Genomic DNA, 27,895 nt, shown 5'->3' with positions numbered 1-27,895 from the left:
AGACCTTGCTCCTAACCTCTCTCCTACACTCCTCACCGTGTATGGAAAGTTTGGAAACATACAAGTAAATACAAATTGCCCATGATTTTATACCCCAGGAATAACTACTCTTTACCACTTCCCAGTTTCCTTATTTTTTTTCATTCACAGCTACACAAATATATAGTTTTTATTCAAAACGTGGACCATGCCAAATACAGTTTACCTTGCCTTTTCGAATGTTATGAGCATTTTCCTGCAGTAAATATTGTTTAAAAACATTTTAGTGGAGGCATGATCGCCTTTGTGTCCCCCAACTTCTTCAAATACATTTTTTCCCCTGGTGACTGAAGGGCTGAGGTTTGGTCTTTACCCTCTTGGAGAAGTGCTGTTGAGAGGGTGGGGATGCCTGGTCATGCCTGGTTCCTGCCACTTCCATCTGAGATGAGAAGCCAAGAGCCACATCCCTTCTCCCTGGCTACCATGGGTTTTGCTGACATGAGGCTGTCTTCTCTCTGGGGTTGGGCAGAGCGTAGGAACTTACATCTTTTCTGCATTAACCTGTGAGAGCAACTGTCAACTTACTGGGGAAAAAGTGCTTTGAGACTCTGGGGCACTTAAATAGCAATTAGGTCACTTCTACTTCTTTACTTTAACAGGCACAGGGTTTTATCAAAAGGATTCCAATAAAATGTTTTAAAGCCAAAAAATAATTTTTTTCTAATTACCAAAGTGCTATATGTTCATTATAAAAATCTAGAAGACCCAGTAAAGCACACAGAAGAAAATTAAAATCACCTGTTGTCCAATGACCCAGGGTCCATTTTAGTGGATGCTTTTTCTCTGGGCATGTAGACACATTCCCTCCCCTGACACACATACATTTTGATTTGCCACCTGATTTTTCCACTTCATGTTATAAACGCTTCCCTTTCATTTAAGTTTCTTCCACCGCATTATTTTTTAATAACGGACATCTGAATTATTTTTCATGCACTGCTATTTTAAGAAAATGCATTATTTCTTTCAAATTTAATCATTAAACCCTGGTCTCTTTCTAGTCTTCATCTTCCTAGACCTCCCTCCGGCCTGACACCATTCTCAAGGGTGCCCTCCTTTCCCTCCAACCACCCCGAAATTTTCCTACTTTGGTTTTTAATTCACGACTCTTGTCACAGCAGAAGATCCACCTCATTGCTCTAAACCAGCGACTCTCAACCTGAGGGGAAAACTTCCCCCCAAAACTAGCATATGTCTTCTTTCCTCCCATTTCCCTAATGTTAACATCTCCAACCCTCTTACCTTCATACACCGTGCTGAGTCCTCACACCTACTCGACGGGCTTTAGATACTAATTATACACGCTGTTGAATCTCCTGCTCTGTTCTCTTCGCCCATGTGAGCTCCTCATAGACACATTTAGTTGCAAACACTTCACCATTGGGCTTCCCCAAACTGAGCTCATTTCTTCTCTGCACAATCCTACAACCCGATTATTTCCCAGAAATCTCAACAACCACCGTACCTTGTACCTCCCTTTGCCTTATCCTAGACCCCTCCTCCCTCACCCTTACACACCATCCATCTAATCCTGTCCAGGTGGCCTTTAAGGATGTAGCAGGACTACTCAGTCACAGGTCCAGCCTGGGCACTTTACCACCATAGCCTCCTCACTGGTCTCCTTGCCCCTTTGAATCAACCCTTCATGCTGCCATGTGCTCTTCTCAAAACACAATTCTGACCAAATTGTTCCCTGCTTAAAATACTTCAATGACTCCCCACCTCCTTTAGAATTAAGACCTAAGCCACTTCTGGTATCACAGAATGACCTGGCCTGTCCTTCCCTCTGCAGACTCAAGGCCACCATGCTCAAGGTCTATTCAATAGCAAGTGATTTGCATTTCCCTAATACAATTCAGAGCGGAATTTCTTCTGGCCCTTGGCACACGCTCATCTCTGGGCCCCAAAGGCCTTTTTGTTCCTCTGTCATCCTTGCTCAGGCATCACAGCTGTGAAAACCCTCCTTGAGCTGCCCACAGGGATTGATTCTGCCCTTCTCATTAGAATGTCTTTACTTACCACCTACATCTATTAGGGTATGTAGCCATAACCCTGCAATTGTTCACATGTCTGTCTCCCTAAAATGCAATTCTCTTGAAATGGGAAACACATATCCTCTTTGTATTTCCAAGCATCAAGCTGCATTTGGATATTCCAAATGCATAACTGAATGACTAAATGTTGAAGTAACGGAAAAAGATGCAGACTGTTAAACTGAGGACATGACGAGGCATAGGGAGAATATAAACAGAAGAGCATTTACGAGTTTCAATACAAAAAGGGTAGCATGTAAAACATGTGAAGTATGCAAACATGAACATTTTAATGCCCACATATATAGAGAATATATGTGGGAAAAATCTAAGCTTTAGATTCTGGTGTAAAACTGCAGTCCTTGTAACATACTATACTCTTACTTCTGAGTTTCAAGAACCTTCTCAAATTTCACATTTCTCATTAGTAAAACAATAGTTTATATATAGACTCAGACTTGGTACAATGCAATAAACTACCATTATATACTATATAATTTTAGGGATAAAAGGGGACACAGAGACTTTCCACTTAGTGGTCTTGGGGAAGGAAAGAGAAAAGGATCAGAATCATCTGGGGAGACAAATATATACCATATATATCAATATATACATGAACATATAAAATATTTACAAATACGTATACATGTACATACATACATATATATACACACACACAAACACAGAGACACAGAGAGAGAGGAGAGAGAGATGGAGAAAGAGAGACCCTTCCACACTGTTCATCTGGAAATACGTAGCCATCAACCACAGCTCCTGTTTACCTCCGTGTACCATTCCCAACTCTCCCCTCAACCTAGACTGAACTGATCACCTTCTCCTCTGAGCCTTGACTGAGCCTTTCACGACAGCATCTAAAGTGCTTCATTAACCGGGATTGGTATCGCCCCTACAAGACTATAAACTTCTTGTCTGTGTAGGTAATGTGTCTTATATGCTTTTGTAGTCCCAGTTCCTAGTAAGAATTCAATCATTGTAGAATGAAAAAAATAAATTACTGAATGAAGCCACTTCCTGAACCCTGCTGATGATGGCTCCCCAATATTCACAGGCTCAAGCTCAAACTGCCCCCAATCTGGTCCTACCCCGATGTCTAATCCAATAGGTTCTACTCCAGACTGCGCATGAGAATAACCTGGGCACTTTAAAAATATACTGTTGCCCAGGTCCCCCTAGAGATTTTTTTTTTTAAGTAGCCTCCACACCCTGAGACCGAGACCTGAGATAAAGAGTCAGACACTTAACTGACTGAGCACCCAGGTGCCCCTAGAGATTCTTGATTAATTTGGTCTGTGAAAGGTACCTGGGCATCAGAATGCTATTTTTTTTTTAAAGATTTTATTTATTTATTTGACAAAGATAGAGAGAGCCAGCAAGAGAGGGAACACAAGCAGGGGGAGTGGGAGAGGAAGAAGCAGGCTCATAGCGGAGGAGCCTGATGTGGGGCTCAATCCCACAACGCCGGGATCACGCCCTGAGCCGAAGGCAGGCGCTTAACCGCTGTGCCACCCAGGCGCCCCCAGAATGCTTTTTTAGAGTACTCCAAGTGATTCCTACAGGCAGCTGGTGTTGAGAGTTAACTACTCATTCATTGGCCTCCCCTAAACCATGATGGAGAAGTATTTACCATCAGAAAATAAATATATTTACATGGCTACTTATCTAGGAACACAATACAAAGAGGAACCCAAAAAAGAAGGTGTAGTTTATTTCCCCCCTTTGTTTCTCACTCTTACTTTTTATAGCAGCTCTCCCTTATTTGTAGCTAAACAGCCTTCTCCTTGTATCTCCCTTCAGACTGCTCTGGAGGATCCATTCATTCAACAGATAGTTATGGAAAGCCCACAGTGTACCAGGCACTGTTCTACAGGCTGCGAATAAAGCATGAACAAGACAAAGAATGTGTAATGAAGGAGCCTACACTTCCTTAAGGAAAGACAGCAAGTTTACTTAGGCATACTAGCAGCAGCATGCTGGTGAGTGTTTACATGAGGGCCCTGACTTATAGCATTCGCCATTTCTGTGGCATTTACACTCCCACCATGGTAGATGTCAAGCTACTGACATGACCTCACTGAACACAGAGCTGGGGAGAGATGTGTAGTAGCCATGATTATATTTCCATCTCAAAGTATCATAGACATAAATAACCTCAAAAGAGTAGATAATAGAAAAATCTAGTAAAAAAATTAGGAAATGCCGAGTTTCGAGTATTTGTTACTTTTGTATTTAACTGTAAATTTATAAAACTTAATCTTTAATTTTTAATAACAGCTGTGTTCCAACAATGGGCTCACAAACATCATGGAAAATTAACAATCAGCTTTGAGAGTCAATACAAGACTACTGTAGCACAACACTGGAAAGGGGATATAAAGAAAATAGAGTTATAAGGAGGAGTGACTGGACAGCTACTTTAGATTGAATGGCTGGGTAAGGCCTCTCTGAGAGGTGATATTTGAGCTGTGACCTCAAAAAAAAACCCAACCAACCAACCAAACAAACAAACCAAAAAACGGGGGGGAGGGAGGGTAGAGTAGCAATGCAAATTTCCGGGAAAACAGCATGCCACACAGAGGGAACAGCGAGCACTCTTGGGAGAGCATGCTTACTTTCTGAGAAACGGAAGGCCGGGGTGGTTGAAGCGCAGTGCACAGGATGAGTAAAATCAGGGAGGTAGCAATTATGAAGTCTTGTAAGATATTGTAAGGAATCCAGATTTTTCATTCAGATTTAACAGGAAGCCATAGTCAGGGTTCTAAGTATGCCAGTAATTCTCCACCTCAGTCTTCTTTTCATTCTGTGGTCTCATTCAAAGATTGCAGGCAGACTTATGGCTTCACATACAATCTACTTGCTGATGTCTGACGAATCCATGTATTTAGACCAGACCTTCCTCTTTTGCTCTGGTACCATATTTCTAAATCTATCTGGATGTCTCCCCCACATCTTGTGATGTATCAGGTCCATAACATAGTAATCCATAAGTTAAAAATCATTAATTTTACCACTGGCATCTCACACTGAACACATCCCGAACTGAAATTATTATATTACCCTGACTAAACCTGTTCCTCTTCCCAGATTTCCTATCAGCAAAGGCATCAACACTCACCCAGGTGCCAAATCACAGAAACCTCCTTTTCCTTCGCCACGGCATTTCCACGGTCCTAAATATCACACAAACTCACCCATCTCCCCTCTCCCCAGGCTCACTGCCATTGCCTCAGGCTTTCATCACTTCTCTGAATTCCTGCAATAGTGTTCTGCTGATCTCCATGCTTTCGGCATCAGATTCCTTCTCCAATCAGATTCTCCTCCTGCAGTCTCTACTCAAGTACAGGTTATCCACACAAATAACCACTCCAGAAATCTCGTCTTCTTAGACTTTCAAAAATACAAATCTGATCATCCTGAAGTGTTCCGTTAGAAAGTGAAGATTTTATCCTTACGGGTGTGTAAACCTGATATATAACGCCCCCCTAGGAAGTACCTTCTGCCTACCTCCTTAGTTTTGTTTCTCACGTCTCCTTTATTCCACACTTACCTAACTACTTGGTTCTCCCAAACATGCAAAGGAGTGGCTTTCTTACATGGACGCCTAGGCCAGTCTTCCTCTCCTCCCTCATCCCCCAGTCACACCTCAAAAACTCAGCTCAGGTGTCACTTTCATCTTAAAAACCTGCTCTGAAGCCCCGAACAGGTCAGGTGCTCCTTCCCGTTCCTCCCACAACACACTGTGCAGGATTCAGTCATTGCCCTTATCTCAACTGTAATTGTTTATTGCCATGCCTTCGTTTCAATTCCATGGACGCAAGGGGTGGATCTTACACTTCCCCATCTTGGAAGTTGAGAATAACGAGTAGGACGCTGTAGGTAATGAGTGCTGCAATGTTTGCTGCAATCAGGTGTTTCTTAAATATCTCTGAGCACTACTCTCACATTGGATGGAGTATTGCACAATAGGTGTGGCTGAGGAAATAAGGACAGTCTGAAATAGTAAGAAAAAGCTCATGTCGTGATGAAAGTATACTGTGCGGTTATGAGAGTAGTGAGGGTTCTACCCAGCTTCAGAAGCAGAAAAAGCTCACATACAATTGCCTTAATTTTTCATGTGAAAAAGTTGGCAAAAGTGTTATCATGAAAGAACCAGTGGTAAATAGGGAAGTTTTAAACTTCTCTATTAATTCACAAGTGCAAAGTTTTAGTCAACTCACAAACCGGCTTAGGGCTGAAAAAGCTACCTATGGCAAGTCAGATGGACACAGCAACCGGCTTCCCTACATGTCAGCTCTGCAATAGCAGAGTCAGAAAATGAGGCCAAAATAGTTCTACCACAGAGCTGTGGGGTGAGAAGGTCAATGAGCAGAGAGGTTAAAAGTGTAAAAATCCTCACACAAGTGGACAGTTGACAACAATTATAAGCCCAGAGCTCTCCACATCGAGGATACAAACTGGGACACCAGTATTCTTTGGGACACGGAGAAACATCTGTTTCCTCGACGTATAGCCCTATACATCTCTTCTCTTTTGAAACTGAGTTTTTTTAAATCTTGTTTTGTCTTTTCCCTGTTATGACTTTCCTACGCAAATATCAAAGTCCAAAATTGGCACTAACCTGCAGGACACAGTAACATGCTTTTAAAATGCATTCTTTTATTTCCTTGTAAAGTAGATAAAAGTTAATTTAGTGGTTAAAAAAATATACATCCGTTAAAAAAATATATTGCCCCAGAATTGTGCAATCCTGAGAACTACAAAAGGTTCACCTCATAATTTCTTCACATACACTGTGAGTGACCAACACTGTGGTGTCAAAAAAGATCAGTTAAAATCAGGAGAGGGAAGAGGAGCCCTGGGGGTTGGAAGCAAGTTGGGAGAGGCTGGGTGGCATTAGTTGTCTTCCAAAATGACTTCTGCAAAAAGTAAGGATGGAAGACAAAAACGCAATAAAAATTTCCAGAAGTTCCAAATCTTCCTAGATTAAAAACTTTACGTCTTACAAACTCTATGCCCACATACAAGCCAAGTACTTTTATCCCAGGAACAGCACGGCAGCGAAAGGGCGGGGTGGGGAGCCGCATGCTGATGTATCTCAGGCCGGGTCAGACCCGCAGGTTTCTCAGGTTTAATGAAAAGGCAGCCCTCGCTAGAGACGGAGATCCAATTCTCACGCCTCATTCCTTTATCAGGGGCTTTCTGAAGGCCCCGTGCCTGGTGGAGGGAACAAGAAGGAACGAGTGGAAAAGAATCAGAGGAACCATCACCCAGAGAAACTTCTAAAAGCATAAACACATTTACACACGCACCGATACACCGTTGCCTTGGAAACCGAGTCAACCACCTAACCCCTCCTGTGCGGCCCTAGGACCCACTCTTTTGGGCCAGGGGTCGTGGCCCGTGGCAGGCCGGGACCGAGCGGGTGGGGTCCCCTCTCGTGGCCCCGCCCCGGGCCTCGTTTCCCTGGGCGCCTACCGAGTACAGGAGCACGACAGCGCCGGGACTGGCGGAGCCGACGGAGAAAGAGTTAGATGAACTGGAAGAATCCATGCTGCGGCTGCCGTCCCGGGCGGGGCCTGCAATTCTTTGCTAAGCGGTGGTGCTGCTGCTGCTGCTGGGGGCGGTTCTTCCGCGCTGGGCGGCCCGACCTCGCCTAGGGCGGCGGCACCCTCCACTGCCGCTCCACAGGACCCCGGGCGCCGCCATCTTAACCAGGACGGAAGCCGCGCCGGGACCTGCGACGCGCGCGCGCACCGCGTAACTCGGAAGCGGGGGTACCGCGAGGCCGAAATCCCCGCGGGCTCTGGGCGGTACCGCGGTGGCACCTACCCCCGCCTCCCCCGCCATGGCTCAGGAGCAGAGGTTGGGGGCCAGCGCGCCTCCCGGCTCTCAGACACTCTTGGACTCCCTGCTCCGGAACCTCTACGATTTTGGTGAGTGCAGGGTCTCGCAGCCCACGTGGAGAGAGTGGACTGACAGCTGAGGGTCTGCTGTGCCTTCGGAACTGGGCCGCCCTCGGCTCTCGGTTCTTGCACGTGGAGCACTTCTCAGCTACTCCGCCCTGGTTCCCATGACGAGTCCAGCACACACCTCCGACCCCCCCCCCCCCCCCCGCCTCACGATTGCGCTCTTTTGTTATTCTTCATGGATCAAGCCTCGCAAGTCGTCCCTGAGTGTGGGCACCAACCTAGTTGCTCGTCACCAAGGCGTTCAGGCTTACAGGGTGTGATCAAATGGGACCTTGGGCTCTCGGAAATAGCCCACCCTATCACTTTTCCCGGCCCTCTGGGAAGCCCGCATCCCCCACACCACCCTTCCAGCCACGCGTGACCCTGGTGCGTTCGTACCACCTTGTCACCCTAGAGCCCCAGCCTTTAGTGTGTTCCTCCCTCGCGGACTTCGGACAAGGTTTTCATGTGAAGCGTTTCACAACCTTTTCTTCCACTAAGTTGGCCAGCCTCTCCTTTTATCTTGCTCGGAGAAAGGAAAGAAAAACGGTTGTTCAAGATTGGCAACCATCTGGCGCTTTAGTAGGAAGACAGTTCCACACACTCTGAAGAATTTGTTCCAGGTTAGGTGACATCCCTTGTTCAGGCAAGAGCTAGCCTAGGCATTAGTGTCTTTAAGGAGCAAACATTTCTTAAATTTGTAACCTGCTGTTGCAAAAGCTATTGTAGTTTGGAGCCATTGCTCAAAATTCTAAGCTCACTTACACAGTAAAAATAATAGCTAATTAGTATAGAGAATTTGCCATATAGTCCATGTCTTTCATGTATTTACTCATTTAATCTTTGCTTCCTGGTGAAATACATACTGTCATTAATCCCATTTATTACAAATGTATAAACAAGCATTAGGGGTTAAAAAACTTATCAAAGTCCACCTAGCTATTGATTTGCAGAGCCTCGGTTCCAATCCCCAGACTCTCTAGCCCCGGTCCCTCCCCTTGAATTGACCTGTCCTGCGGACACAACATCTTGCGCCCTTGGGAATATCAGAGGACAGAGAGACTTAGTCTCTGGCCTTGAGAAGTTTAAAAACTAGAGGAAAAGACAATTCTTCCAAATCCTAAATACAGTTTATGTTAGCACAGGCTTGAAAGTATGTGAGGAGCTCTGAAGGCTTGGGCTGTAACTACCTATTTTTAGGTGCCCAGTGCGAAAGTTTAGATGACCCTTAATATAAGTAAACATAAATGATCAGCCTATATTTAGGGAGCACTGTGATACTGGTTGGCACCGTGGGTGAGTAATGAGTCAGAACCTTCAGGTGACTGGTCAGAATTGAACAGGTGAAACAAAGAGGAGATAAAGGGATTTCATAGAAAATAAATGTGTTCAAATTGAGTCACTTGTAGGTTCATCTTAATTCATAAGTGAAAAAAGAATGGGAAGACTAATACCCACCTGTAACCCTAGAGAGTGTTAAAAAACAAAACACCAGCTGCACTGGCAGACATTTTTAGTGCAAAGCATGAGCCAGCTGGGATTACCAGTTCCCCGGGGCCCATTGCCTTGAGCTCGCTGTTAGTATGGACTGAGGTAAGGGCTGAAGTAATTGTGTCATGAGTCAGACATGAATATAGTTACTTAGCAAATGATGGCACATCTTGGATTCTACAAGTTGTGCAAATACAACAAACCATAAGAGACTCTTAATCATAGGAAACAAACTGAGGGTTGCTGGAGGGGAGGGGAGTGGGGGATTGGGGTAACTGGGTGATAGGCATTAAGGAGGGCATGTGATGTAATGAGCACTGTACCCAGTGATATGAGACTGATGAATCACAGACGTGTACTTCTGAAACCAATAATACATTATATGTGAATTAATTGAATTAAAATTTTAAAAATAAATAAAAATACAAAAAAAAAGCGTGCAAATACAACACCATTTGAAGAAAAATAAATCTTTTGTTTCTTTGTATGTCTGGGTGTTGATAGCCATGGCGTATGTACAAGCGCATTCACATGGTTTGACCATTTGATAAAATCAAAGCTATTTATTTTTCCACTCTGTGTTTGAACAAACAGGAGAGACAGAGGATGAAGCAGAACAGAAAAGGATCAGAAAGAGAGGAGAAAACAAGAAGAGAGGTGCCGGGACTCCAATGGCCATGGCAACAGAGCCAGCTCCCCTACCCGATTCTCTTGTAAGAGGCCAAAGGAAGAGTGCCTCCAACTTCTTCAAGGAACTCCAAGAAGAGCTGCAGCGTGCTCCTGCTGTGTCCCCCACTGGTTCCCCTTCAGGACCAGAAGTCCCTAGTGCTGCAGTATCTCCCTCAACCCTGAAGAACAGCGGGGAGCCAGTAGAAGTGGTAGAATTTCACAGCAGAAATAAGAAAAGAAAAGAGAAGCTGGATCAAGATGAGAGCACACAGGTAACGAGTTGGTTAGTTTATATGTACGTGGTGAAAATCCTGATATTGCAGTTTTAGAGAAGTATCTTTTTTTTCTTAAAAAAAAGGTTTGGGTGCCTTGGTGGTTTAGTCGGTTAAGCATCTGCCTTCAGCTCAGGTCATGATCTCAGGGTCCTGGGATCTAGGCTTCCTGCTCAGCGGGGAGCCTGCTTCTCCCTCTCCCTCTGCCCCTCCCCCTGCTTGTGCTTTCTCTCTCTTTCTCTCTCTCTGTCTCTTTCAAATAAATCAATAAAATTGTTTTAAAAAGTTTTTATCAAAAATAAAAAAATAAAGTTTTTATTCATTTAAGGAATCTTACACCCAACATGGGGCATGAACTCATCATGACCCCAAGATCAAGAGTTGCAGGCTGTACCGACTGAGCCATTCAGGCACCCCTAGATGGGTATCTTTTTAGACCGTGTCAAGGGTCCCCAAGACCACCCTCTGGCTTGAGGATTTGCTAAAAGCACTCACAGGACTCGACACTCAGCATGTACTCACCATGATGGTTACAAATTACTATAGCTAAAGGATACAGAGTAAAACTAGTGAAGGAAACAGGTGCCTGGGGCAAGGTCTGGAGGAAACCAGGTGTAAATGTCTAGATGTCCTCTCCCAGTGGAGTTGCAGGAGATGTGTTTCATTACTCCAGCAGTGAGTTGTGACAGCATGTGGGAAGTGTTGTCAACCAGGGAATTTCACCCCAGCCTCGGTGTCCATAGTTTCTATTGGAGATCAGTTATGCAGATATGCAGACTGACCTTAGTTATTGAAGCTCCAGAAAAAAAGTGGGTATTCGCCATAAATCACATTGTGAGTATAAACAATCTAGTCAGACTTGGTGTGGCTTGGCTCAAGGCCTTGGGGATGCAAAAATCCTCTTATCAGACAATTGGTCAGCTCCCAGGAACCAGCCAAGGGCCAATTCTGAAAACAAGACTGCCTTAGGAATGTGCAGAGATTAAGAAACGCAAGCCTGCTGAGTGGACCTTTCATGCTGTTTTAGGCATCAGGATACAGCATTGAACGAAAGGGGCAAAACTGTTTTCTCTCAAGGAACTTAACATTCTGATGGAAAACAGTTGGATTTCACTGACCAGTATTCTCTCTCAGACTGAATTTGTAAGTCTCACTCAAAATTCAGTCCAGGAGAAAGGTGTAGTTGCTTATCCAACTTTTCCCACCAGGGTGTTATGGTTTTGTCAAATTCATTGCAAAAATCCAGATATTCTGTTTCTGTTATTTTCCTCATGTCCTGTAAATTTCCATCTATCATCAAAGGGAAAGGGGATTGTATTCGTTTCCTAGGCTGCTGGGCAGAAATGTTCTCTCTTACAGTTTTGGAGGCCAGAAAGGCCAAACTCAAGGTGTTGGCTGGGCACACTCCCCTCTGAAAGGGAATCTGTCCTTTCTTCTTCCAGCTTCTGGAGGCTCTAAGCATTCCTTGGCTCGTGGCTGCATCACCCTCAACTCTTCCTCCGTCTGCACGTGGCCCTCTCTGCATGTCTGAGTCTCAGATCTCCCCCTCCCTTTTTCGTAGAAGGACAGCTGTCATTGGGTTTAGGGCCCACCCGAAATGTAGGATGGACGGTCTTGTCATGAGATCCTTAATGACACTACAAAGACCCTTTTTCCAAATAAGATCCATTCGTTGATTCTGGGCATTAGAACATGGACGTGTCTTTTTTTGGAGACCACAATTCAAAGACAGTCGGGCTTGTACCATTCTTGGCGAATGTGTGTGAGCACATCCAGCGCTTACCACATCTTTTTTATGGTTTAAAAAAACCAGCTGCGTCATCTTTCCTAGCATTCAGGTAGCTCTTCACGTCATGCTCACCAGCATGTCTCCCTCGAAGACTAATAGTGGTTTTTGTAATCATCTACCTTTATTTTAGGATTCTAGGTCAGTTTCCAACTCCTACTCCAAATATTGGGGCACTGGGAGCTGTTACAGGCAGGCCAGGAAGCGGATTTCCTGGGCCCTTCAGCCAGCCAGAGTTCCTATGCTGGCCAGCCAGGGAAGCTTACGGTGAGCAGTATTACCACAGGGAACCCTCGTGCACCTTACAAATACTAGTATTTTCTGTGTGTGCCACGCAGTAAAAAAGGTTGAACACTGCTTTGCATTATATGTAATTCTGTGTTTGGAGAATTTAACTAACAAAGCATCTGAGTACCCTCCCTCATTTCTTCAGATGCCTTGGTCTTCTGTTTCCTCTTAGGCTCATTGGGCTCTTTCTAGAATGGAAAGTTTTTTAATCGAAAGGACAAAAACGTTGGCATTGAATGAGTGCATTTCTGTCTCTTACTAATAGCACATCTGCTGCAGGCTGTTGGGTTCTTTTTCTTCCCGTTCCGACTGATCCCTTTTTCGTTGTAGGTGGCTTTTCTTAGGAACCTCGGCTCGTCCAACATTTTGGATTTTCTGACCTTAATGAAATTTTTCAGTTGTTCTTGGCGTTCCGCCCTTTCCTACTTTTTAAAATGTATCCCTTTGAACACATGAATGTGTCCGGCCAAGGAGACAGAAAATGAACACTATAAAAACAGATACGCCTGTAAAAAGACTTTAGGATGTTGCTCTTGCAACATGTAAACAAATACAAATGACCAGAACGCTGGTTATTAATGCATAGAGGGAGTGCCAGCTAAGGAATAGTCAGTCAGTTGGGAGTAATTAAGATACGTGATGCTATGCCAAGAGTTTGTATATCGTGGTAAATGATAGCTGTGGCCCCTGTTCTCTGAAAGCTTATGGGTCGTTGTAGACAGTTCAGACAGATGTGCAATCAGCCCAGATGTCTAATAAGATAATGACAGCCTGCGTGGAGTCAGCTGGTTGTCTTTGGAGAATACTTGAGAGGTACTGACATGTTGGACAACCCAGCTGGTCCTGCCCGAACCCAGGGAGTGACCTTCTTTCCCTGGAACTTAGATCTATGACATATATACTGCGATTAAACAGCATTGTGTATTGAAAACAGGTGTTCATGGTGTGCTATGGTGATTTATAGTAAGATATGAAATATATATATATATATTTGGTCTCTCTCTCTCTATATATATATTTGGCCTATATATATGAAAAAAGTTTATATATATATATATATATATATTTATTTATTTATTTATTTATTTGGTCTTTGTCCCCCATTTCCGGCATAGAACTCCTGTAACCCCTGTAATTCCCTCAGTGATGAGAGCAGTAAAGGTATGTTTTGTAACCAGTGAATTGGAGAAGCAGTGAAGGAAGGGGCAGGTTGCCAGGAGAATCACCTGCATGATTATATTATAGGTTTGGAAATTTCAGTACCATCTCCCTGACCTCTGGAGAGAAGAAATGGGCTGGAAGTTGAATTAATTGCCTGTGGCTGGTGATTAAATTCGTCATACTTGCATAATGAAGCCTCTGTAGAAACCCAGGGGTTTGGAAAGCTGGGTTGGTGACATGTGTAGGTGCTTGGAGAGTGACATGTTCAGAGAGGACATGGAAGGGCCCCATCCTGTCCCACATACCTCACCCTGTGCATCCCCCCTATCAGCCTGTTCCTGAGTTATATCCTTTTATAATCAACCAGCAATCTGGTAAGTTAGCTGGCTTTCCTGAGTTCTGTGAGCTGCTCTAGCAAACTAATCGAACCCAAGGAGGGGGTCGTGGGAACTGCTAATCTGTTGGTGGTGGGTCAGAAGCACGCACAGATGACAACATGGGCTCGCAGCTGGTGAAAGAAGTGGGTGGCAGTCTTGTAGGGCAGAGCCCTTAACCTGTGCAATCTGATACCATTTCCAGGTAGAGTGTCACGATTGAGTTGAATTGTAGCTGGTATGGGAGTACAGCTTATTGGCTATGTGGGGAAACCCTCCCCCGACATCACCCCATTTAATGGATTAATCAGGGAACTTGGTCACCATTTTTTTTTTTTTAAAGATTTGATTTTATTTATTCGACCGAGATAGAGACAGCCAGCGAGAGAGGGAAACAAGCAGGGGGAGTAGGAGAGGAAGAAGCAGGCTCATAGCGGAGGAGCCTGATGTGGGGCTCGATCCCAGAATGCCGGGATCACGCCCTGAGCCGTAGGCAGACGCCTAAGGACTAAGCCACCCAGGCGCCCCTTAACTGCTCTTTAATGAGTGCAAGGCTTCCTGGGAGGAAGAATGAAAAAGCACCAGGTGTGGCTGAAAATGATCCAAGCGTTGCTTGACTGATACATCTTATCGGTATTTTCTGCACTTTTGCATCATCTGTGTCCCGAACCTTAGCCTCTTTTGCAGCCTCCAGAGAAAAGAGGTAAGAAAGACATAATAGAAATAATAGAACAGTGGACTCTAGATCCGAAGGGGCTCTTGGCTTCTGCGGCCTGGACGCAGGTACGTGCAGACCGCTACTAAGCACGTAGCAAATCACTATAATAACTAAGATTTACGGGTGCTTGCTACTGCCCCAATGATTACTTGCTTTCACTAGTTCATTATCTCACTGAATCCTCACAATTCTGTGTCCTGTCTTCATTTTACAGAGAAAAGTGCTGCCTAGAGAGGTTAAGATACGTGCCCGTGTTTAAACAGTCGGCCGCCCCCTATCTGCCATTCTAGAACCCCGGAACTTCGGAAATCAGAGTTTTAGTTATGTTTTGTTTTGAGGCTTGGTGCAGATTTATTTTGCAGCAAAACCTGACCTGAACTCATGTGAGGCTTAGGAATTATTTCTGTTTGTTCCGTCTGGCATGAATATTCATAGATATTCTGGCAGAAATATGAGTGTACTTAATCACGGGTTATGGTCTTGGCCCCCACCGGAAGTGGTATATTGTATTCAGTAGATTCGCAGTATTACCTTTCTAAAGTGTGAAAGCCTCTGAATTTTCTAAGGATTCACAGAAAGGACTGTGGATGTGAAGTAAGAACCGGAGCTCAGGTTCAGACCCCAGGCTTTCTGGCTTGCAAGCTGCTCCACCAGAGAGAGAGAGAGCGGGTTAGGTTAGGCTCCTCGTCCTTTGAGTAACACAAGCGTGCGGACCCAGAAGCTTCACTAGAAAGACCTGTCCCCACGTTACCACCGCAGGGTCTTACTGCCCTCGTAGTCTCTGCAGTATCTAGATCGCTCCCTAGGGCTCAACGCTGAAATCCTCCACACTCCAGGGCACCCTTTACCTTTGTTCCACAACCCTGTTCTTCAGCAAATCCAGTGATGGCTAAAAAGAGAGTGTTTATTTCCCCAACTACTCTCTCATGGGACAAAGGTTGGACAGTAACCAGTAGAATAAAAGAATCTAACCAGTGCAGCAGAAAATAGCCGTGGTCAGCCAGCCAGCTCATGGACGCATTCACTGAGCCTGGAGGACTGTCGGCCTTCCTCCCGCACCCCCAAACTCTTCCATCATTTTATAGCTTGCTGCTTTCTTCGGAGCCTAACATGCAAGTTCTCAAAATCTGTAAACGTTTCTCTTTCCCGTGTGCCGGACAGTAAAGCTTTACGGGTCAGGATAGATAAGGCTGTGGTTTGGTAACATAGTCCCAAACCATCTTAGTGGTTTGAAGGCAAAAGTTAATTATTCTTACACGTCCGTCAGGGTTGGCAAGGACAGCACGTGCTGCTCCACGCCGTCCTCATCTAGGGACCCAGGATAACGGGCTCCACTGTCTGGAAGACTCTTAGTTGCTTTGGTGAAGGAGGGGGCTTGATGAACGGCTGGCTCTTCGAGGTGCCTTGTGGTGGGGGCATATTCCCCTCTGCTCACGCTTCTTAGGCCAGACAAAGTCACGTAGCCCTACCTAACTTCAGGCAGGCAGCAGAGCCTGAAAGCCAGGGAGGACCACTGGCGCCCGCAGGTGGTAAGCCCGCTGCTGCAGACTGAGCACTGGGGCAAAGCGGACAGGGAGAAGTGCTGATGTCTTCCAAGTCAGGCAATATGTGGTGACTGATGGACTGAAAGGTCTTAAAAGCTGTGAATAAAAGTTGGTTGTTGGTGGGGTCATGCTTATGGACTCAGCATCACAAAATAGTGAGCTAAGAATTATTTTCCAAATGTTTGCTTTTATGATAAACAAAGATGTAGAATCTGGACCTTTCTCAAACACATCAAGAGCTGCAAAGCTGAGATATCTCTGGCGAAATGTTCACAGAGGACTTGGGAGTGGCAAGGTATCTATGTCCCACTGAAGCTGCCACCCAGGCCCGCGCGGGCCCTCGGCCCAGGTGTCCCCACAGCCCGGATGAACCGAGGCCAGTGTGCGGGGACTGGGAATTCTGTGGGGCTGGCGTTGGGGAGAGCGGGGACGTCAGAGGCCTGCCCCTCTCCTCTGTGGGCTGCTTTCAGCCCCACAGTGACTGTCACGCAGGTGGCCAAGAATTTTATTACAGCGTTTAGGTCCTCTTAGATTGCTCCTTCCTCACGCTGATCTTCTGACAGCGGGGCAGCCCAGGGCATCGGTGACATCTCCAGTAATGCTGGGAATCTCATGCTCCTGAATGTGAAATGTTAACTCAGAAGACTAGTTAGCCACTGCTTCCCTGGACGGATGGGAGGGGAGAAGAGAGAAAGAACTATTTAAGTTTTTAGAAAAGGAGGTACATGTTTCATGGATATTTGGAGATCTGTGAACCACATACATTTTCTCTCTCTCTCTTTTTTTTTTTTTTAAAGATTTTATTTATTTATTTGACAGAGAGAGACCACGAGAGAAGGGACACAAGCAAGGGGAGTGTGAGAGGGAGAAGCAGGCTTCCCGCCGAGCAGGGAGTCCGATGCGGGGTTCGATCCCAGGACCCTGGGATCACACCCTGAGCCGAAGGCAGACGCTTAATGGCTGAGCCACCCAGGCGCCCCACAGTTTTTCTTTTTAACATAAAATTTGTATTTGAGGATCGGGATGATCCCGAAATCATTAAGATTTAAAGCCGTTTGTTTTTCAGAAGTCATGTCAGTATTTATCATATTAAATAGGTTAGGTGTGCATGCCAGTGGAAAAGACTTTTTCACTTCAGGGTAAATACAGAATTTTTTTCCAGCCACGGAACAGGAAATAATTCTTTCTGGGGTAGAGGAACGGAAGCACCTGGCGTCCTTCATGTGCCCGTGGTCTTAATTAAGGCATTTGATTCTGTGAAATACGTGACTGAAGGAAATCGTAAGCATCATCAAAGTCAGGGATCTTGGTAAAGTAACGTGGAAGATGCATTTGCTGTGACAGCGAGCACAGAGCAGGACGACGTGCTTAGAGCATGGCCATCCTCCTCCGTGGCGCCGTGTTCTGTCTGTCCAGCTGAGTCAGCGTGCAGTGTGCTAGCTGACGAGCGTGCTGGGGTGACTGCCTGGGGGCCACTGTTCCATAGTGGGTTGGTTAATACTCAGAGCACTGGCCGCGTCTTCCTATTTCCTGGACCTTGCTAACATTTATACCACTGCATGCTTTACCCACTGTCATGGTAAGAACCCCTCTGTGAGGTCAGTACACGGCCTCATGGAGAGAGCCTGTCACCTGGGGAAGCATTCAGTGACCGACCCACTCACCCAAAATACAGGATAAGCTGAAGTACAGCTCCCATTGGGAGAAGGGAGACCACGAGACCTGTAGATGGCCTCTCAGCATGGTGTAGGGCATGGTGTAGGGCACGGCACTGCGGTGTCCCAACACAGCGCCCCCTGCTGAGCAGGAGCTCCTACCCTGGCGAGCATCACTCTTCACCATTGTCCTCTGAGGGAGAAGGGCGCGTTCTCTAGAGGGTTCACGACTTTTAGAGCCTGCTTCCTGTTGGTCCAGATGTGGTGTTTGGGGTTGAGTAGTGACCACTGCTGTTAGCCAGAGGTGACGACGCATTTCCTTAAAACCTCAAGCTTTGGTCAGTCTGGCTGGTAACCAGAGCTAGTGGCTGTATCAATGTAAAGAGTCACGTGCTTTGAACGCATTTGCAGCCTCATTATTTTCCATTGGGAATTATAAAACAAATCTCCATTTCTAGAAATGTGATGTTCCTGAAGGAAATATTTAGTTAAGAGAGTTTTGTTAGCCATTATCTTAATGGCTGGATGGGAACAAAAAGGGAGAGAAAGAGTTTTTTAATATAATGTTTAGGAGCGCCTGGGTGGCTCAGTCAGTTAAGTGTCCGACTCTTGACTGTGACTCAGGTCATGATCTCAGGGTCGTGAGATCAAGCCGAGCCCCACGTCGGGCTCCATACTGGGCGTGGAGCCTCCTTAAGATTTTCTCTCTCTCTCTGTCTCTCTCCCTCTTCCCCACCCCCCTGCGTGCACACACTCTCCTTTAAAAAAAATTTAAATAAATAATTAAAAAATATATAATGTTTACCTTCCAGAATCCCTGCTCACTCACCCTCTTCTAAATCCCCCCCCCTCGAACAGAATCTTCTGCATGTGGTTTATGAGAGACAGACATCGGTTTCTCTCATCATCTTTTTTATTTTTGTATTTTTTTAAAAAAATTTCTCCTCCTCTCTTAAGCTTTGAGACCTTAACATTTTTTTTCCTTCATTTTTCTTCCATGAAGACTTTTGTGCAACATGCTTGTGTGATCCTTTGGTATTTAGGCACCTGGGCCAGTTTCAGGGCTTTGTAAAACATGACTGCTGCATTGGTGACAAATACTCCCATGATACAGTAACATGATCTTAATAAGAATTTTTTTCTTTTCAGACCAAAACTAGTGTCCCTGGGAAAGATGTGGATAGACAAGAATTTAACTTAGAGAAGGTATGTGGTTTGAAACTGTTCATTTTTTTCAACTTTTAATACCAAAAAAAAAAAAGTTTCCATGTCCAATGGCTGAAGAAATGGTTAAGCAAATCCCACTGCTTATCAGGCCATCATTTAAAACATGCTGGTTGGTGGCCGCAGTGCCCACGATGCAGAGCTAAGTAGAAAAGCAGGGTGGGGTGCATGTGTGCTGCGGTTGTAACGAGGTTTTTAAAATGCATGAGAAAAAAGACAGGAGGAGGTAATTCAGCTGCCAAGAGTGGGCATTGGCGACTCTTTCTCTTCCTCTGCAGCATCTTTAAACAAATAAACACGGATCTGCGTTTGAAGCTGCTATGAGAAATGGCTTCTCAGTGTGAGTAAGAGTGTTCGGAGAGTACTTTTAAGTGGAAATTCTTGCCTGGAAGGGTAATAGCTTGTTTCAGAGAGAATCCAAGTATGCAGAGCTCTGCGTTTAATCCTAATTCTGTTGCTCGTTTGTGTGCTGATAAGTCTTTGCTTCAACTGTCCAAAATTCCACACAAGAATGAGTGTTGTGAGGTTATGGTAAGAAATTATGTAAGACCTCCACAGAGCTCCACAAACCACAGCACGACGGAGTTCCTGCAGCACATCGTGTCTGACGTGGGCTACTCCTAGGGGTAGATCTCTTCCTTGGAGTCTCTGGAATGCACACGGGGCTCATTCCTCTCTGCGTCTACAGGCTCGCTTAGAAGTGCACCGGTTCGGGATCACGGGTTATGGAAAAGGGAAGGAACGAATCTTGGAACGGGAACGCGCCATCATGCTGGGTGCGAAGGTGAGGGGCTGCTTCCTTTTTCCATCAGCAGACAGGATACGAAAGGGGAGCACCCAGGGCAAGGCAGGGCAGGGGTCACTGGGAGATCCTTGCAAAATAAAAAATGATATCTTTTGGTTTCTCCCCCCCCCCCCCATTTCAGCCTCCCAAAAACAGTTATGTGAATTACAAGGTGTTGCAGGAGCAAATCAAAGAAAAGAAGGCAGCAAAAGAAGAAGAAAAGAGAACGGTACGAGTAAGAGCCCTTTTGTTACTGTGGTTGGCTGCAGTGGAATGCCAGACCTGCTGTTTGGGAAGCAGTGTAGACCGCAGTAAGATGCAGAGTGACGCGATCGTTCTCTCCACCTGTTCAGATCAGCTTCATTCTGTAACACTAGCCAGGGAAGCCGGCATATTCACGTGAATACTCGCTTTGAAGTAGCATGTTCCTGCTCAGATCACGTCAGCCACTGTGATCTTTTTCCCATGTCACGTTTTACGTTGTACAGAACACAAGGGCCTGTGACAGACCGCAGAGGGGTAGATGCTCTGTTCCCTCCCTTTCCCCTAAAATGGAAGATTGGATGTTTCTCCCATCAGACTCTTCTGGAACGACCTTTCACACTCTTGAAAGAGTTTCAGGATGAAACTGAGCGTATGTTTAATATGCCTGCTTGAGAAAAAGATGAAAAGTAAATGGTATCTCACTGGCTTTTGATCACACACCTCTTGTCTGTTTTTGAATCTCCATTATCCATTATTGACACATATATTATTTTAAATTCTGAAATCAGGCCCAAGACACAGATATTTTCAAGAAAAAGAAGAGGAGAGGGCAGGAAGACAGGTGAGTGACATCCTCAGGTACTGGGGAGGAATAATCTGGATAAACCTGTTGATTAGTTCTGAAAGTAACACCCTGGAGTTTACGTGGTGTTTCTAGCCCGTTAGAGGGCTTCACTGCCCCTCATGCATTCTGAGTAATTCCTGGGAGGGGAAAACAGGGGAAGACATTGTCCCAGATCGAACAGCTCCCTCAGAACTGAATCAGGAATCTTCTCCAGGCTCCCATTTCCAAAGATCAGACAGCTCAAGTAACTCATGGAGAAACTGAGGTTGACATTCCCAACCCCTGCTAAGAGCCTGCCCAGATGGCAGCGCTGTCTGAGGCTGTGTCCTGTTCTCCGACGTACCATGGGAGGCGGAGCGCTGTGATCTGAGTATTGATTCTGTTGCTTCGTGCTACTTTCTTAGCTTTTGTTCAAAAATGCCTTTTCTCTCTCCTTGAATGACTGTTTCAAAATTGACTTCTTTTGTCTTAACCTTTTTCTTGGACTCCTAGTGAGCTTGCACGTGGGTGGTCATTTGTCCTGGCCACATGTGTCTGTCTGTGTTGAGGGTCCCCGGCATGCCAGGTGTATAGGTGTTGGGTGTCGGGGATTCAGCCATGATCGCACGGGGTGGGGGAGTATACCTGCCTTTGAGGAGCTTACATTGTAGTGAGGGAAACACCCTGAAACATACAAACAGGTAAGCAGGGGGATGTCAGGTGCCAGCAGGTTCTGTGAAGAGGTTGCAATAAAGCATTATAAAAGAAAATCACTGGGGGTGGGAGGGTTGGGATGTCATTCTGGGGGATGACCTCCTGAGTTGAGAACTGAGTGAAGAGGAGGGGACAGCCTGGAAAGATCTGTAGCAGAACATTCTGCATAGAAGAAGCTAGTGCAAAGGCCCTGGGACAGGAAGGCAGCTGGCACGTTTCAGGGACCACAGGAAGGCGGATGGTTGTTGCAGTAGGGCAGGGGAGGATGGTGTGCAGGGGAGGACCCCAGGAGTTTGCGGGAGCAGACCGTGGTCACCTGGTTGATGGTGCTGCCATTCCTCTTCATAAGCATAACTCTGCTACCTTTCTCTCCCTTTAACTGCAGGAAATCCAAAAAGAAGAAATCAGCTCCCAGCATTTTGTCTAGTGGACGAATGGGGCAGGTTGGAAAATTCAAAAATGGGACACTGATTCTGAGCCAGGTTGATATCAAGAAAATAAATTCCTCCCGAGTGGCTAAGTGAAGTCCTTTGTAAAATAAAGAGAGGAATGGGAAAGTGCCACTGCACTGAAACTGGACCCTTCAAGACTTCCAGATTATTCTTACTTATTTTATATTTCATAGACTGCTTTTCTATTTTTAGGGAAAAAAACATCAGAAATAAAATTTGTAGTGTCTGAAGTGTCTGTTTTATGGTGATGAGCGTGTGGTGGGAAGAGCCAGCTGCACTGGGAGTATAAAGCAAACCAATTGAAAAGGTGGTTTAATTTTGTCCAGTGAGACGTACGCTAGATTCGCTTTCCCTGGTGTTTTGTGTATTTGCTTATAATGTGATTTTCATTAACTTAATAATTTATTGATTTGTAAATGCTAATAATGAGGTTTAAATTGCCTTTTTTGGGGAGCCTGGGTGGCTCAGTCATTAAGCGTCTGCCTTTGGCTCAGGGCATAATCTCAGAGTCCTGAGATCGAGCCCCACATCCGCTGGAAGCCTGCTTCTTCCTCTCCCACTCCCCCTGCCTGTGTTCCCTCTCTCGTGGCTGTCTCTCTGTCAAATAAATAAATAAATTAAAAAAAAAATAAATTGCCTTTTTTTTTTAAGATTTCTTTATTTGAGAGAGCGAGAGATCGAGCACATGAGCAGGGGGAGGGGCAGAGGGAGAGGGAACGAGCGAATCCCAAGCAGACTCCCGGCTGAGTGCAGAGCCAGTGCGGGCTCAGTGTCAAGACCCTGGGATTGTGACCTGAGCTGAAATCAAAAATTGGATGCTTCACTGACTGAGACACTCAGGTGCCCCCAAATTGCCTTTTATTTTCTAAAAGTGGTGTAATGTTACTATATCATGAAAGAACCAACAGTGTGAAAATTGGGCAGCTCTCTTGTGGGAAAAGCAGTTGTAATTTTTAGCCTCCCAAGTGTATAAAATGTCCTTTGTAAGAAGCTAAGTAAATAAAACGCACCTTTGTGGTATATGTAGCTGAGACTTTAACTTATGCCCTAACACCTACACGTAGGCTAATGTGATCTTCAAAATAATCACCTTGGGTGGCTAAACATTTATTTTTTAGTGATACTGCACTTGCTGAAAGTGTCTGGAACTTCTCAAAGCTTATGACACCAAAAGAAGTCTTCAGAGGTGGTAATCAATTATGACTTTTTTTTTTATGACCAAAAAGTTCTGATCCAAACCTAGTAAATAATAAGGTTTTGATCGCAACAGAGAAGCATAACTGGCTGATGTTCTTGTGTGGCTCAAACTTGACCGCAAAGGCATGGCCAAACAAGGAACTCCACGAAAGCTCTGAGCTGAAGGGAGACGCAGTCTGTGTTCTATTTTCCAAATTCATTTTGGAAGGCGGTAGTCGGCAGGATATGTGTTTTGGCAGTTTCTAAGAGTGATTTTTTTAAAGGTGTGGAAGATCCCAAGTGTGACAAAGCACCAGGAAGCGTCTCAGGCGCTAGAAGTGACCTGTCAGTTCTTTATCTACGTAGAGCCCAGGGTCCGAGGCAGCCCCACCTCACGCCCGCCTCCCCGAGCCACGTGGCGCAAACCGCTGAGCGCTTAGCCAGACTCCAAACCAAAGTCACAGGCTAGTGAGTTCCGGAAAAGTTCCAAGTATAAATTTCTCCTCTTGATTGGTTTCACTTTTTAATGTACTAAGTCAATACTGAAAGAGTGGTTTTGTTACCACTGGGTGCTCTAGAAATACTCGGACGTTTAGAGGCTAAAAGAAACCTGTATTTTAAGGGCTGGAGATCAGGCTTAAGACCATGCTTTTTATTTCCGCTTTGAGAAAGTTTCTTCCAGCAAGATTAGCAGCAGAGAGAAGCCCCCATGAAAAAACAGTCATCCAAAGGAAGATGGTTATGACGAAGATTCTGGCAACAGCCACCAGGGGAGCGGACCTGGGCTCCAGGGCAGTGATCAGTGTGCCCTTACTGTCTACAGCCTGCTGTTTCCCCTTTGCGGGGGTTTCTTCCAGTCCTGGACACAGTTTGGTGGATCAACCATTGCTCCACACCACAGCCCCCCTACCATTATTCCCAGTGACCCACTTAGGGACCTTGAGATTCCCTGTCCCCACAACTCTTGCCCCCCATGGATCTGGAGACCCTTCTTCTCAAAGGAAGAAACAGCACAACACATGTCCTGCTGAACCGAGATTGTCCAGGCAAGAAGAGCCACACCTGGCAGGGGTGACCCTGACCATCAAGAGGAGGTAGGGCTGCTGTCACCCAGTGGGGCAGGGAGAGAAGCTGCATGCAGGCGGTCCCCTCAGCCATCTCTTCATATTCTTTTTGCCTGATTTTGATGGCAAATAGACAAAATGCAGCAACCCTGGGGGAGAAGGGCCTGGTGACCTGAGGCTCGGACCCCCAGGGATGAGGGTCTGGATCACAACGAGAAGAGGGTGACTAGGTGAGGGCGAGTGGATCTAGACTGACTAGGAGAGGAGGCTGACCGGGAGCGTCCCATGCAGCTCCAAGGCCAGCTACAGCCGCAGGGAATGTAGTTTGAGCCCCTGGCCTTAGCTGAGCTTCTCTCACGGGAATTCTGGAGGAACTTCTCCCCAGACTTCAGCAAAGCATAGGTCTGTGGTATGGGGATGGTGCCAGGCGCTGTGACGCCTCACACACATCCCTTTCCAGGAACGAGTAATTACCACTTCATTGTTCTGAGCGGGGATTGCGTCACCTCCCTCCCAGGGTGGCTCACAGTCCTGGCTGGATCCAGGGGAGGGTGTTAAAGCCCCGTGCTGCCTTCCCCGCACAGACTGGCCGAGGCCTTTGCTGGGTCTGTGTCACAGCTCAACCTCCCCGTGGCCAATCCTGCTTCCTTTGCTTCTGCGGGGGAAGATCCACAGAGCACCCTCTAGTGAATGCCCTGCCGCCTCACCTCAGTCTGCAACCGCCCCTACCCAGGGAAGCCGTTCAGGGATCCGCAGGTAACTGGACTGCGAGGCCAGGCCGAAGGGGCTGTTGGGAGGGTGTGACACATGTGCTCCTGAGGGTCATAGTTTGAGGCAGGCCACAAGAGACAGAGTTTCAGGTCAGGCACACCTGGGCTCAGTCTGTGTGGTTGAAGGGGCTGGTCAGTGTCCTTGGTGCTCATAGGTTATTAGGACGTGTCTTCCCCCACCAGTGATGGGTAGTAAGGAGGGCACGTATTGCATGGTGCACTGGGTGTTGTACGCAACTAATGAATCATCGAGCTTTACATCGGAAACCGGGGATGTACTGTATGGTGACTAACATAATATAATAAAAAAACATTAAAAAATAAAATAAAAAGCAGTTTCCCCGGGGTGGGGGGAAGGACGTGTCTTCCCCAAAATCTCAGTTTCTTATAACCCCTGACCAATGTTTTATTCATGGGTGTATCTTAACCATAGTGTTACCTGTTACCAATTTCCAGCCCTGTCACCTCCTGCAAGGATGAATTCATGAACTCCGCATTGTTTGAGATGGACCCTATCGTCTAGAGTCATGGAATCACCCCAAGATCCGTGGGCATACGCAGCGCGGCCACATTGACACTGGTGCCTCACAAGGCCCAGGCCCTCTGGGTAAGAGACAGGGTGGCCTCCCGCCCTGCAGCCTCCGCCCCAGCCGCGTGCCAGCGCTCAGGGCCTGCGGGGTGAGAGGCACGCCCCACTGCTGAGCAGAAATTACAGACCGTGCCTTGTCTCTCAGTTGTTGGCAGTGTCAAAAGAATTTATTTCAAATCTGCTTAAGACTGTGATAAAACTCAGGTTTTCCAAAAGGCAATACACAAAGTTCAACCAACCCCCAAAGACCAGAAAACACAGTGTTTCCAATTCAAAAAATACAAACGCGTGTGGGTACCAATACAAAAATTAGAAAAAAGTTGCTTTCCTCCCCACCTCCCCAACACCCCCCTCCCCCCCTCCCCGTGTTTCCAGTGGGACATGAACACCAACGGGACCAGGAGCTGCCACCATATACCAACAACTCTCACAGGAAGTGGATGCGATGGTGGGGGAGGGGAGGGAGAAAACGGGGAAAGAAAGGCAGGGACATGGAAGTTCTGTGGACAGTCAAAACAAGGACACAAACTTTTTAAATTCCTTTTGCCAACGTTAAATCTCTCATGCTTAATACACAGTTCAGTGGGAAAGCAGCAATTCTACATCATGCATTTAACTTCTTCTGCTTGCTCACTCTGCACTTCCTCTTGGTGCTGAGGAAGCCGGGGGCTTAGGATGCCCAGTCACCAGGTGTGGGAGGAACTGGAAAGGTCCGGCCCTGGGCTGGGCTCTCACTCAAAGGACACCCGCCATGTTTCCGCTTCCGCAGCCACGAGCAGTCACTTCCAAACCTGAAGTCTGTTTTTTGGACTCTCCTCAGAGCCTGCCTGAGGGCCTGGCCTGATGAGTGGTGCCCACCTTGCTGGGGTCTTCCCCAGGACTCGGGTGGGCAGCCTGCACCCTCCATGAGCTGCACTCTTTGAGAGAAGAGTGATGCCTCCAGACGAGACTCCTGTAAGGTCTCAACTCCCAACCCAACTGACGTCAACCTCATTCACTGAGGGGGGGGGGAGAGAAAGCCGGGAACCCCCCCCCAACCCTTAGCAGGTAGTGCAAGTGGAGTCCCAGGGCTGTGATGACCACCCAGCAGGTGTCTCCCACCCTACTCTTAGATACTGGTTCTCACAGCTGCTCCCCTGCTGACATCTTGGGAGACAATGGAGTTACACTATGGGTCAGGGGACACCTTAGATATTAGAACTTAAGGTGACCGAGGAGGCAGAAAGGCAGGTTAACCTCTTTCCAGGTTTTATGGGGACTAACAATGAGAATGCTAATACGCAGCCTGTTTACAGCACTTTGTACAGAAAGTACCATTAAAACAGGCCTCACTGGCAATGGGAACATTTGCGTGTTGTGTTGCTTTGTATGGTTATGTGAAGCCTATTTTAAATGTCAGTTTTCCCTCCTCAAGGCCAGGCAGCAGTGTAATAAATACGTGTTCCTGGTCCTAAGAGGCTTGGATGGAAGACACTGTCTGAGACACTGTCTGTGGTCAGAGAACATTCTGGAAAGTCACCACACGGGCTTGATTCACTGAATGGGAACCAGTAGCCTAGACTCAATGGATGAAAGACTATATATATTTTTTCCCTTAAAAAATGTTATTCTGAATCCTCTCAATATATCAGAGGAGGTAGGTTAGTATGACTCGTTCCATTTTCGGGTGGGGATACGGAGGCACGGAAAGATTTAAGACGTTTGCCCACACGCATGCCCTGAGCCAATATCAGAGCCAGGTTAAAAAGAGATGAGTTTCTAAGGGCTGAACCTGGTGTGTGATCAACACATCCTACCCCAACCTAGTCTTACCTATTTTACGGTCCACTGAAAGTGAAAGCCACCAGGATCTTGTTCTCACCAAGGAGAGCTTGCCAAGGAATGTGATCCCTGAACACAGCTACTGGCTTACTTGCAAAAGTGGAGATTTCCCGGAATCAGCATAAGCCTTAAATACCTTCTAAGGAGATCTGATTCCATTTTAAAACCAGATAAAGGTCACAAATCCATTAAGGAGTTCCCGTTGCTTCCAGTCAAACATGGCCAAGGAAAAAGAAGGTAACAAGTTTTGCCCTCTAGGAATGGGGGTGTGGTGTGGGGGGCCTCTGCAGGAGATACAAAGTGAGACCTGACAGCTTGGCTGCTGCTTCTGGTTCACCCCGTCTTCCCCTACCTTCCCCAGCCGGTGGAACACTGCAGACCTATGGAAAATCCTGGACTTGGGTGTTGAGATGAAGGCCCACAGCCTCGTGATACAGGCTTTCTGTCTGACACTGAGGTGGGTGCTTACACGTCACACTGCATACGGACATATGACA

The 27,895-nt window shown here is 46.3% G+C and overlaps 2 protein-coding genes across 3 annotated transcripts in view; one reads left to right on the top strand and one right to left on the bottom strand.

Moving 5' to 3' along the window:
* The window catches only part of GNPAT (glyceronephosphate O-acyltransferase), a 39,721-nt gene extending 32,016 nt beyond the window's left edge, over positions 1–7,705 (bottom strand). The window contains exon 1 of the mRNA XM_008689544.2: positions 7,566–7,705. Within this exon, the coding sequence (XP_008687766.1) occupies positions 7,566–7,640 (75 nt within the window). The 5' untranslated portion in view covers positions 7,641–7,705. The remainder of the gene's footprint in view (positions 1–7,565) is intronic.
* Positions 7,706–7,894: 189 nt separating this feature from the next.
* CUNH1orf131 (chromosome unknown C1orf131 homolog) lies at positions 7,895–22,208 on the top strand. Of its 2 annotated transcripts, XM_008689545.2 has the most exons (7): positions 7,895–8,023; positions 10,124–10,470; positions 19,146–19,202; positions 19,909–20,004; positions 20,147–20,233; positions 20,778–20,830; positions 21,912–22,208. In XM_008689545.2, the coding sequence occupies exons 1-7, from the start codon at positions 7,936–7,938 to the stop codon at positions 22,048–22,050; spliced, it is 867 nt and encodes a 288-aa protein (XP_008687767.1). In that variant the 5' UTR covers positions 7,895–7,935; the 3' UTR covers positions 22,051–22,208. The 2 variants fall into 2 exon arrangements, with proteins under 2 accessions (XP_008687767.1, XP_008687768.1); XM_008689546.2 differs by lacking the exons at positions 20,778–20,830; positions 21,912–22,208 and adding an exon at positions 20,493–20,695.
* The last annotated feature ends 5,687 nt before the right edge of the window (positions 22,209–27,895 follow it).

Source organism: Ursus maritimus, unplaced genomic scaffold (assembly GCF_017311325.1).
Source record: "Ursus maritimus isolate PB19 unplaced genomic scaffold, ASM1731132v1 scaffold_7, whole genome shotgun sequence".
Classification (NCBI taxonomy): domain Eukaryota; kingdom Metazoa; phylum Chordata; class Mammalia; order Carnivora; family Ursidae; genus Ursus; species Ursus maritimus.
This window is presented reverse-complemented; position numbering and strand designations above follow the sequence as displayed.